This window comes from Haliotis asinina, chromosome 3 (assembly GCF_037392515.1).
Source record: "Haliotis asinina isolate JCU_RB_2024 chromosome 3, JCU_Hal_asi_v2, whole genome shotgun sequence".
NCBI lineage: Eukaryota > Metazoa > Mollusca > Gastropoda > Lepetellida > Haliotidae > Haliotis > Haliotis asinina.
The window spans coordinates 79,192,129-79,202,598 of NC_090282.1; the positions used below are offsets into that span (position 1 = coordinate 79,192,129).

Sequence of the window (10,470 nt, forward strand, 5' to 3'; positions counted from 1 at the left end):
TATACATTAACACTTTTATTGAATGTATAACTTTGGTGCATATAAATTGAGCTGTCAAAAAAGTGAAACACAAGGTGCAAAGAGTGCCCCAAAAGGAAATGTACTGTATCAAAATAAGAAAGACAATCTGGTTAATTCTGATATAAAAATATGATGCTAAATGTTTGTAAATCAGCTGTATCAAACTGCCTTCTCAAGACCTGGGCAGATGTAAGGGCAGATGGTTTAGGCAATAATAATGCCGCATTTAACTTTATAGTCTGGGGTCTCCAGCGACAACCTGGGACTCAATGCCACATTCATCAGTACCTCTCCTGATCTTAAAGAATCCTGAAACAAAAAAAAGTATTATTGTTATCATGAAGGGATCTCCGAAACATGCAGTACATCTTAAGTTAAACTTGTGTCGAGACAATCTTCAAAGTGTGCTCTTGGAGGCATGAGTGAGTTTAGTGAGTTTAGTCTCAAGCCACATTTAGCAAATATTCCAGAAATATGACACCAGAAATGGGTGTTACATAATGTACTCATGTAGAGACGCAAACCCAGGTCATAACAAGCAAATGCTTTAACCACTGGGCTACTCCACCACCCCTGACTATTGGAGAGAGAGAGACCTTCAATGCACAGGTGATCTCAGTGCTGATGTTTTCAGGGCAAGGGTGAAGCCTTTGGAAGCCACTGATCCTTCACTGTGCCACTGTGACATGAATCTTTAAGTGGACATAGCAAAGTGTCTTTGAGCACTAGAGATGGATAATGCTACTATAGTATACACATGTTAGTATAATAATGTCAATGTTTCCTGACAAGTGATGTTAATCATACTTTCAGTCACTGTCCTTCCTTGTAGACACTCTGATGTGAACTGCTGCACAACAGAACTGGTAACTGCTTTCTGAATGACATTCACATACCTTATGACATTCACACACCTTTGCTATTACATATATATTATATTAGGTACACTACCATGATCTCCCCAGTCGGCGTTCCAGGAGTTAGCTACCAGCCAGTACTGTTCTCCGTTCTCAACACCCCAGCCCAGGATCTTTATAGCATGGCCTCCAAGTTCCTCGCCGGAGGTGTGGCTGTACACACCTGCATCAAAGAGTAACATGATCAATATAGCAGTAGGGATTTGCAAGGGCAGAGTACTAGCAGGGCAGAGTGACACGGCCATGTGGGAGTCCACATTTTAACAGTAGCAGGGCAGAGTGACACAGTCATGAGTGAGTCCACATTGTAACAGTAGTAGAGCAGAGTAACACAGCCACATGGGAGTCCACACTGTAACAGTGGCAGGGCAGAGTGACACAACCATGAGGGAGTCCACACTGTAACAGTGGTAGGGCAGAGTGACACAGCCACATGGGAGTCCACATTGTAACAGTGATAGGGCAGAGTGACAGTCATGTGGGAGTCCGCACTGTAACAGTAGTAGGGCAGAGTTACAGTCATGTGGGAGTTGACATTATAACAGTGGTAGGGCAGAGTGCCACAGCCATGAGGGAGTCCACACTGTAACAGTGGTAGGGCAGAATGGCACAGCCATGTGGGAATCCACACTGTAACAGTGGTAGCTCTGAGTGACAGTCATGTGGGAGTCCACACTGTAAAACTGTCCCAACACCACCACCAGACCATTGTTGAAACACCACCCTACCATTGTTGAAACACCACCACCAAGCCATCACACCACCAGACCACTGTCCTAACACCGCCCTCAGGGCATCACACCACCAGACCACTGTCCCAACACCAACCTCAGGCCATCACACCACCAGACCATCGTCCCAACACCACAACCAGGCCATCAAACCACCAGACCATTGTCCCAACATCACCACCAGGCCATCACACCACCAGACCATCGTCCCAACACCACAACCAGACCACCGTACCAACACCACCACCAGGCCATCACACCACCAGACCATTGTCCCAACACCACCACCAGGCCATCACACCACCAGACCATTCTCCCAACACCACCACCAGGCCATCACACCACCACACCATCGTCCCAAAACCACCACACCATCGTCCCAACACCACCACCAGGCCATCACACCACCAGGCCATTGTCCCAACACCACCACCAGGCCATCACACCACCAGACCATTGTCCCAACACCACCAGCAGGCCATCACACCACCACACCATCGTCCCAACACCACAACCAGGCCATCACACCACCACACCATCGTCCCAGCACCACCACCAGGCCATCACACCACCAGACCATTGTCCCAACACCACCACCAGGCCATCACACCACCAAACCATCGTCTCAACACCACCACCAGGCCATCACACCACCACACCATCGTCCCAGCACCACCACCAGGCCATCACACCACCAGGCTATCATCTAAAGATCACCAGACAATCAGCCTACCATCACAAAGCAACAGCAACACCATCACTTTGTGAGTGGGTTTTTGGTTTTGTGCTTTGTTTTTCAAGATCACAGTGGGGGACACCAAGGGGCTGGGAATGCGGGGAATCAAACCTGAGCCTTTGGCATGACAAGCCAATACTTTAATCATAAGGCTACCTCACCACCCACCACCTGCCATCCCCAATGAACCATATAACCTTAAGCCCACATCTTAGTTCCAACCTACTCTATATCATGAAAGGATGGATCTATATGATATGGTGCATACTCTCACCCGATTTGTATGTGGGGAAATCACTGTACACAGTGAAAGCTGCCTCCACTGGTCCGTTCTTGTAGATCTCGGCCATGATCTGTTCCACCTCACGCACCGCGTATGTTCGGGATCCTGCACAAGGGAGACAACCAATGAGTATTTCAGCCACAAAATAACTGCACAGACTCAGGATGTTTTACATGAAAAACTTACCATAGTGTTTGTCATTTTCATAGGTGATATTGTAGTATGGCTGACACCTCTTCTCACACTTGGGTGTCTCGGAGTCTCCAGTGCAGGGCTGGTACTTGCCAGGAACATGGTGGTCGCAGTGGGGAAGCTGGTATGGTTGGCATCCCTGACACACACCATGTGTTATTATCATTCTTTATAAAGTATGAGCAAAAAGTGTTGATCCACATCACATCAGCTATCAGTGAAAACATCCATCAAGAATTACTAACACTGAAAAAATTTTGAGAACTCTGAACATTTCACACCAGTTGTGTTTTGTGCATTTTCAATATCTCCAGGGTATATGTTCCAAAAAATCAGCACTGTATCTTGGATGCATCTGTGGCTAATTTTATTACCTCGCTTGGCTAGCTTTTTATCCAATCAAGTGTCTACACTGGGAAAATAAACGTACCAATCACAACTCACTTTTGCTTCTTAAATTATCTAACCACCTAAACTTGGCAACACAATTCATGAAGATTGACTCTGAAAGAGGTAGGAGTCCTTGCAGATACTGTTTTCTAGGTTTCAGACCTGATAACTTGTCTATATGATTTCTACAAATCAAAGTTGCACTGTGAACAAACTTTCATAGCTGTCACCACTATCTTTGTTGACGCTGAAAAGCTTAGTTGTAACGGTGGCAAAGCTGATTAGCTACTGTGAGAATTCGGAGCCAGCAAAGGAGGTAAGAACATTATAGGGTCAAGCCATAGATGCATTCAGGGTATAGTGGAGATTTCTCAGAACGTAAACCCTGGAGATACTGAGGATGTGTTTTGTGTTATGTGCTCACAACCATAACTAGTTTCGTTCATAAATTTGCTTAGAAATTCTTTCAGATTACAATTCTAAAGATTGCTCAAAAGAACTACAGTTAAATGGAGAGAGTGATTAAAAGCATCACTGACCTTTTTTGAGCCGTACTGACCGCCAGTGACGATGCCTGTGTCGCCGAAGTAGTTCCATGCTGCTGATGGAAACCCACCATTGCATCTGTCAGCAAAGGATGACACCCATTAAGTCAAAATGGACTACGCCTTCAACCAAATCAGATCACTCTAAATACTCTATACACTATGACAAAACACATGAAAGGACACACATGTAGATAATAGTGTTGAATTTTGTCCATCGCCTTTGTGAATTGAAGTTCCCAGTGAGATATGTGATAAAACCTACCCATCTCCACATGACGTGCAGCAAGTCAACAGGTCCTCTGCTGAGATGTGGAAATTCTTCGTCCCATTTGAAAAGATGCATATTCTGTCAGTCATTGCCTCAACGGCACCAAAAGCCTGCATCAACAATAAATAAAAAATGTAGTCACAGAAAAGAAAACATCATTTGATAAATTATGTCAAGCCAAATGTCACAAAAGTTCCGCCATGCCTTGGTCCGTGCTTGAACTGTACAATGAATGAAGATAACTTCAAACATCCAGCAGATAAATATTAGCGGGCAAAATGTACAATGTTTGAATTTGAATTATAAGCATTGGCTACAGATCCAAATAAATATCGTAACACGACATTATATAAGAAAATGAGGGCAGCTGTTTTCCCTTCAGGTTTTTTGAGAATAACTTGGAAATTGAAATAATCCTTGATAAAACTTCCAAACCCATACTTTCTCCATTTCAGAAAAAACATGTTGACTGGAAATTGTTAAAAAAACATGTTCCTGTAATGTTTTATCTTAATTTCGATAGCAATCCATATGCATCACCAGATCAGTCAATCCCTGCACTGAGGAACTACAGAGTCTTACCCAGCAGGAACCACAGTTGGACTGATCACGGACTTCCTTCAGGGATGGGCAGTTGGGCCACGCATCACGACTGTCAAAGTTCTCTGGCAGACTGATCATGGACAGGTCATGTTTCTTCTTGGGCAACATATTGTTGAGTCTCTGACTCTCACCATTGATGTCCTTAACTCCCAACATACGCTTGAAGTATGAGTGGGGTAGAGAAGGATGGAAGTTTCTACCAGCCTGAAAAATATGCAGTCAAACAGCAGTGAAATTGCTGAAACACTCCATGAAGCTATGGAAACACAATGCCATCTAGAAAGTGTTGTCCTAAATATAACATGTGCTACACTCTATCAAACGTTCAGTGTCCCCACTGATCAGTGCAAGAATTAATTCTGAAAAGTCACTGGCCTGACGAGCAAGTTAAGTAAAACTGTGCTACCCCATATCACACTTCACTGGCTCTGCAAAATATCTACATCAAACTGCTCATTGATCAGAACTGGCATGATGCTTGGTAACTGAAAGCATTACACTTGTATTGTTATGGTTCCTCACCTCTTTTGTGCAACATTATTAAAATTTTAAAAAAGCGACCCTCGTGTGACATTTACAAAGACATAATAAATATTGTAAAACTTCTGTGGACAGACTCTTAACACCTTAATATCTGACCTAATCGAATTCATGTGCATTAAACAGAGAGCATATTTAACTTTGAACAACAGGAAAACTCTATCCAAGGAAGAATATATGAGTGCTCACACGGCCACCCACGCCCCACAACATCAACTGTGGAAGGCGGTTGTGAAAGAGGGTACTTACAGCTTTCTTGTTACTGTCGTGAACACACAGAATGTATCAACCCATTGTCAGTATCACTTGAAACACATCTGTATTTACACATGTAATTCAGTTCACAGTCTTCATGATGTTACTCTGGGCCACTTACACACATCAGTCTTACAGCCACAGCTGGGAGAGGTATCCAGTAGTGAAGTTACGGTCACTTCTGCACACAGTTCTGTGTGTTCAACTGGGCTTTGTTTTTAAACTGGGCTATGGCGTATCAAGAAATGTATACTACTGCCTTCCATACTAAATGAAGAGTCAGTAATTAAAACTACGATGCACGTTTTGGAACTGACCTTCCAAGATTTCTGCATAGAGTTGATTGTGACAATCATAGTGTCTATGTCCATATAATATTCGGGCGCTGCCATGGCAACCACGGCAAAGCAACACACAACCAGAAGACTCTTCATCTGGAACACAAAAGATAGTTCTTATGATCAATGATGGTGTCAGAGCCGCTTTTTATGTGGCAATCAAATTCATATTACAATCCAGGAGAGAGTAGTGAGGGGTTAGTTCCTGCATTGACAATAAGCTGGAAGCTTCAAGAACTAGACTAATTCAGGCTGAAGGGGTCGTTGTCATCAAAAGTACTACAGATATGTACCCTGGGTGCTTTTCCGTACACAGAAATGTACAGTAAACAAAGTCAAAATGCAACTCAGTGCGAATACTGCCAAACACAAGCTGAATCTGGTGGAAATAACAAATTTTGAATCAGTAAGTGTAGGTTGATCTCTGTAAGATTTCTTTTTTAATGGATTCAGGAAAGATGGGACCACTGCCATAGTTGGGGTAGTTCCTGCTATCAGGTATAATCAATATTTAATGAGATAATTTCACAAAATCCATCCATGTCATAGCAGCAAAATACTAAATATGTTTTAGTTCCAAATGTGGAGATGACACAACTTTATGGAAGATCAACTTTATTTTAACAAATCATGGAGACATTTCAGTAGAGATCCTTTTGCTGTTTTCAAGCATATGGGGAATAACAGGGTACAAGATAAATGTACATATGTGATAACAACATGTGATGGTCCAGGTTAGAACACTGGCCTTCAGTAACCCATGCTTGTCATAAGGGGCGGCAAACGGGATTGAGTGGTCAGGCTCCCGGACTTGGTTGACACGTGTCACCTGTTCCTAATTGTGCAAATCGATGCTCATACTGTTTGTCTGGTTCAGATTTGACTATTTACAGACTGCTGCCATACAGCTGGAATATTGCTGAGTGCAGCGTAAAACTAAACTCACTCTCATGAGATAACAACAACAAAGACGGAAAAACAAATCATGAAAGAAAGTTACATGATGAACTAAAATAACACGACGATAAGCTCAGTTAATATAAATGATATCATGAGGATTACCCTGACAGTTAGGGAATGTAAGTTAATTTGGCAGAAGGCACGATGGTAGATTTGATAAATACGTGAGAGACCAGTAATGAGGAATGTCAGTTAGGCAGGTTGATGTGAAGTCATAGTAGTTTGAGTGGACTATTATTTGTGGATTATGTTGTTGTAAGGTGATGGGATGTAAAATAAAAATGCTGACCATTCAAAAATTTGTGTCATCTCTATACCAGCAACTTCTAAAACGCCACTCAAACAAATTGTTACATATGAGTATTATATTTCTTGAAATAAGGATTGTCTTTTAACATTGGTAAAGTACTAACAGCGAATCTTGTGACCAGAACAAATGTGAGTGAGTGAGTTGGTAGAGTTTTATGCCACCTGTAACAATATGCCACCAACACCATGACATGGGTGCCAGAAATGGACTTCAGGCCTTACTTGCTGTGGATCCCGACTTTAATTACCTGTGAATATCTGCATTAGAATTGATCTTCAGTAACCCATGCTTGTCGTAAGAGGCGACAAACAGATCAGGTGATCAGACTCGCCGACTTAGTTGACACATTTCCTTGTCTCCCAGTTAGGTAGTCTAGATCAGTGCTCATGCTGTTCATCACTGAATTGTCTGGTTCAGACCAAACTACTTACAGACTGTTATCTTATAGAACAGGGATTCTATTATTTTTTTAAAACACTTTAAGTGACTTTTAGATGGTAACTTGTCTTTACTAATTTTCCACTTGCCCTGATTTCTATTACATAATGATGATGATGTAATTAGGAAAGAATAAATCAAAAGTGATAAATGGCAAAGAAAGATAACTCTACTTTATTTTCATTGCAGAATTTAATCACTACATCTTGAGCAGATGGGTCAGTTTACAGAAAAGGCAATTTGCTGTCCTTACTGTATTGTTCATTTTCTTAATTGCAATAAAAAAATAATGAAAATTACTTTTATTTAGACATATATGGCACTTAGCATACTAATACCTTGATAGACGATATTCCTTTCATGGCTAAATTTTGGATTTGCATATTACAGATGAATATGGCCATTCAAGTCATTTATCCCAATTATTATCCCAACCTCCAACGTCTTTAGCATTCTTGGGTGTTGAAATTTCAAAATTGAAGATCATTTCGTATCTTTGGGTCACTTTTAATGAATATGTTTGAATAGTGAATTATTGTTACCAATTATATCAATATGTGGTGTAAAAATCTGAAAAAGTTTGATGAAATAAGAATATAATAAATATAGTTGCCATGGTTTCGTGAATTCACTGTGTAAGTGCTCACAAAGTACTTGGTTAGTTAAGATTATACTATTTTTCAATTAACAAGAAAATTTCATTTTCCATAATCGATATATGTTAAAAAACACTTAAACATGTTAAGAAATATTAAATGTGCCTTCTTCAGTTGGTAAAAACAAATCAGAAAGTGTCATTAATCATATTTCACTGTTCAATCAAGCAAAGTAAAGTTATTTCAAGCTCTTAAGTTTGGGACAAAGTTGCTGTGGGTCTGCCAGAGTGTTGTCAACAACATACATTGTACATTGTAGCTAACTGTAGATATAAATATCAAATTATTAAGCCTTTTATGTTCATAATCTACTGTTTTATAAAACATAAATTACTTGGGGAAGCATATCGTACAACTTTACTTTTAAATTTGTTTATGTCAATGTCATGGCCAAAACAACGTCACTGCCGCAGTTTCAATGTCATTACCAAAACAGGAGGAATTATTTATGATTACACAACCAGTTATTTCTTCAAAGCGCTTTAACTTTAGGGAGGGTGAAAGGGATTCATTGTCTTCTGCTATTCTGATAATTGTTTGAGATAAGAGCTATTGTTGATTCTGTCATTAACTTTACATTAATGCCAAAAACTAAAAAAATCATATATGCATCAAAACAATTTGGAAGAATGACCATTCATTGCTCACAGATATATTTATCAATAGTCACATATGAGACGCCAAACAACTCCTTCCATTTCACAGCTGTTTCTAAGCAAAATGTATGGCTTGATTATCCAATATCAATATCTTTGCTGTAGTTGCAGTAATGATATTTTGATTAAAAGTTGAAAAGTCACAATAAATCTTAAGGAAAATTCTTCTCTGCTGATGCGATAAACCAGTCATACAAGACAAAGTAGTTTACAGGGGCACATACAAAACATGAAAAATAAAGGTAACATTTTCTTAAGAGCAGAAGGTGAAATTGCTATCTTCCATAGAATCACTCAGATATGAAATTAAATCAAAGTTTATTTACAGTCTGAAACCGCAAGAAGTAATTATGGCAAGAGTTCCACCCGTAACCCCCGCTTGAAATGTAATCTATTTATTGTGATTATTTCTAATGGTTAGGGTTTAGGTTTAGGGTTTAGATTTAACATTGTGTAAGGTTAGGGTTAGGTTTGCAGGTAGGCTTTTTGTAAAACCATCTACTACTAGACATAGAATGAGTTTAATAAACGGGAGTTGCGGGTGGAAATCTGTCCGAAATTATCTAGTTTCCCACAGCAAATAAGATACCATAGTTTGGCTGCCCAAAACGAAAACTGACTTGTCCTCACAACTTTAATATCTATAAAGACACCATCTGCACAAAATCAAAAGTATATAATTTTATATATATCCTTGGAAGAACTATATAGTTCCCTGCAATCTCTACACAGTAGACGCAACTAGATATACTAATATACTTAGTGTCAGGTTTAGCCATATAAATTACTGATAGTCATCCATTTTCAAAAGATCAATGCACCTGATTGTCTGGTCCAGAATACAAACCCTTCTGTATATCTGTGATACTCTCCAAAAGTTATACAACCAAACAAAATATCTTGTGATTCTGTACACTGTGTCTATATAGATGTGCTGGTCACATGACGGAAATACAACGCCTCCAACTTTTCCATGACAGTAAAGTTACTGAAAAATCCTGAAACTAGTTTCACGTGACCCGGAATAAGGATAGAATTAAAGAGTGTATATAAAGTCCCAACGAAATGAGTACCCGGGTCTGTCTCAAAGGTTTTGAAGAGAGCGTGCAGACTAAATTAACTTCTACAAAATTTCTTCATTCACAAATTGCACACTGGTTTGACCGTATTTCGGCTGGCAATTTAACTTCCGGTGACATTTGTTGACAGTGGATACAGCGCAATCTTGATGTGGTTGATTCAGGCCGATATTTTGAGGTTCAAGCAACAGTCGGAAGAAACGTCGACCAGCATACAACAGAAGATTATTTATCAAGTTTGATAGGCTATCAATATTGAATTTAAACAGCAAGGAAGGAAAATCATTACGTTTTGAGCTGCTGCGCGTGTCACTGTTAACGTGTTTGTACCTTATGATAAAGTGTCAGTGTTCATAAGATGTCAAAAAAATTCTCATGCAAGATAATAGTAATGAACTAACCTTTGGATTTGATCTTCAGCCCTGAGATAGACGGACAACGTGCAGTTCTTATCTTATACACAAGGAAACATGGGTCACACTTTTGTGTCATATGACTGTCACGTGATTGATTTGATTGGTCTGATGTCCATAGCCATCACGTGCGCTT

At 40.1% G+C, this 10,470-nt stretch overlaps 1 protein-coding gene across 1 annotated transcript; it reads right to left on the minus strand.

Moving 5' to 3' along the window:
* On the minus strand, nucleotides 1-10,470 carry LOC137278540 (cathepsin B-like). The gene is made up of 9 exons (XM_067810961.1): nucleotides 10,323-10,470; nucleotides 5,802-5,918; nucleotides 4,669-4,893; nucleotides 4,081-4,196; nucleotides 3,810-3,894; nucleotides 2,875-3,019; nucleotides 2,680-2,793; nucleotides 973-1,101; nucleotides 1-330 (listed from the first exon to the last, which is right to left on the minus strand). Exons 2-9 carry the CDS (start codon nucleotides 5,916-5,918, stop codon nucleotides 254-256), a joined length of 1,008 nt encoding a protein of 335 aa, XP_067667062.1. The 5' UTR covers nucleotides 10,323-10,470; the 3' UTR covers nucleotides 1-253.

Excerpts from the sequence above, each read along its gene's own strand:
- LOC137278540 (XM_067810961.1), bottom strand. The coding sequence starts at position 5,918 with ATGAAGAGTCTTCTGGTTGTGTGTTGCTTTGCCGTGGTTGCCATGGCA. Across the intron at positions 4,197-4,668 it reads CCAACTGTGGTTCCTGCTGG|GCTTTTGGTGCCGTTGAGGC; the intron begins GTAAGACTCTGT and ends TTGTTGATGCAG. Across the intron at positions 2,794-2,874 it reads TGAAAATGACAAACACTATG|GATCCCGAACATACGCGGTG; the intron begins GTAAGTTTTTCA and ends TCCCTTGTGCAG.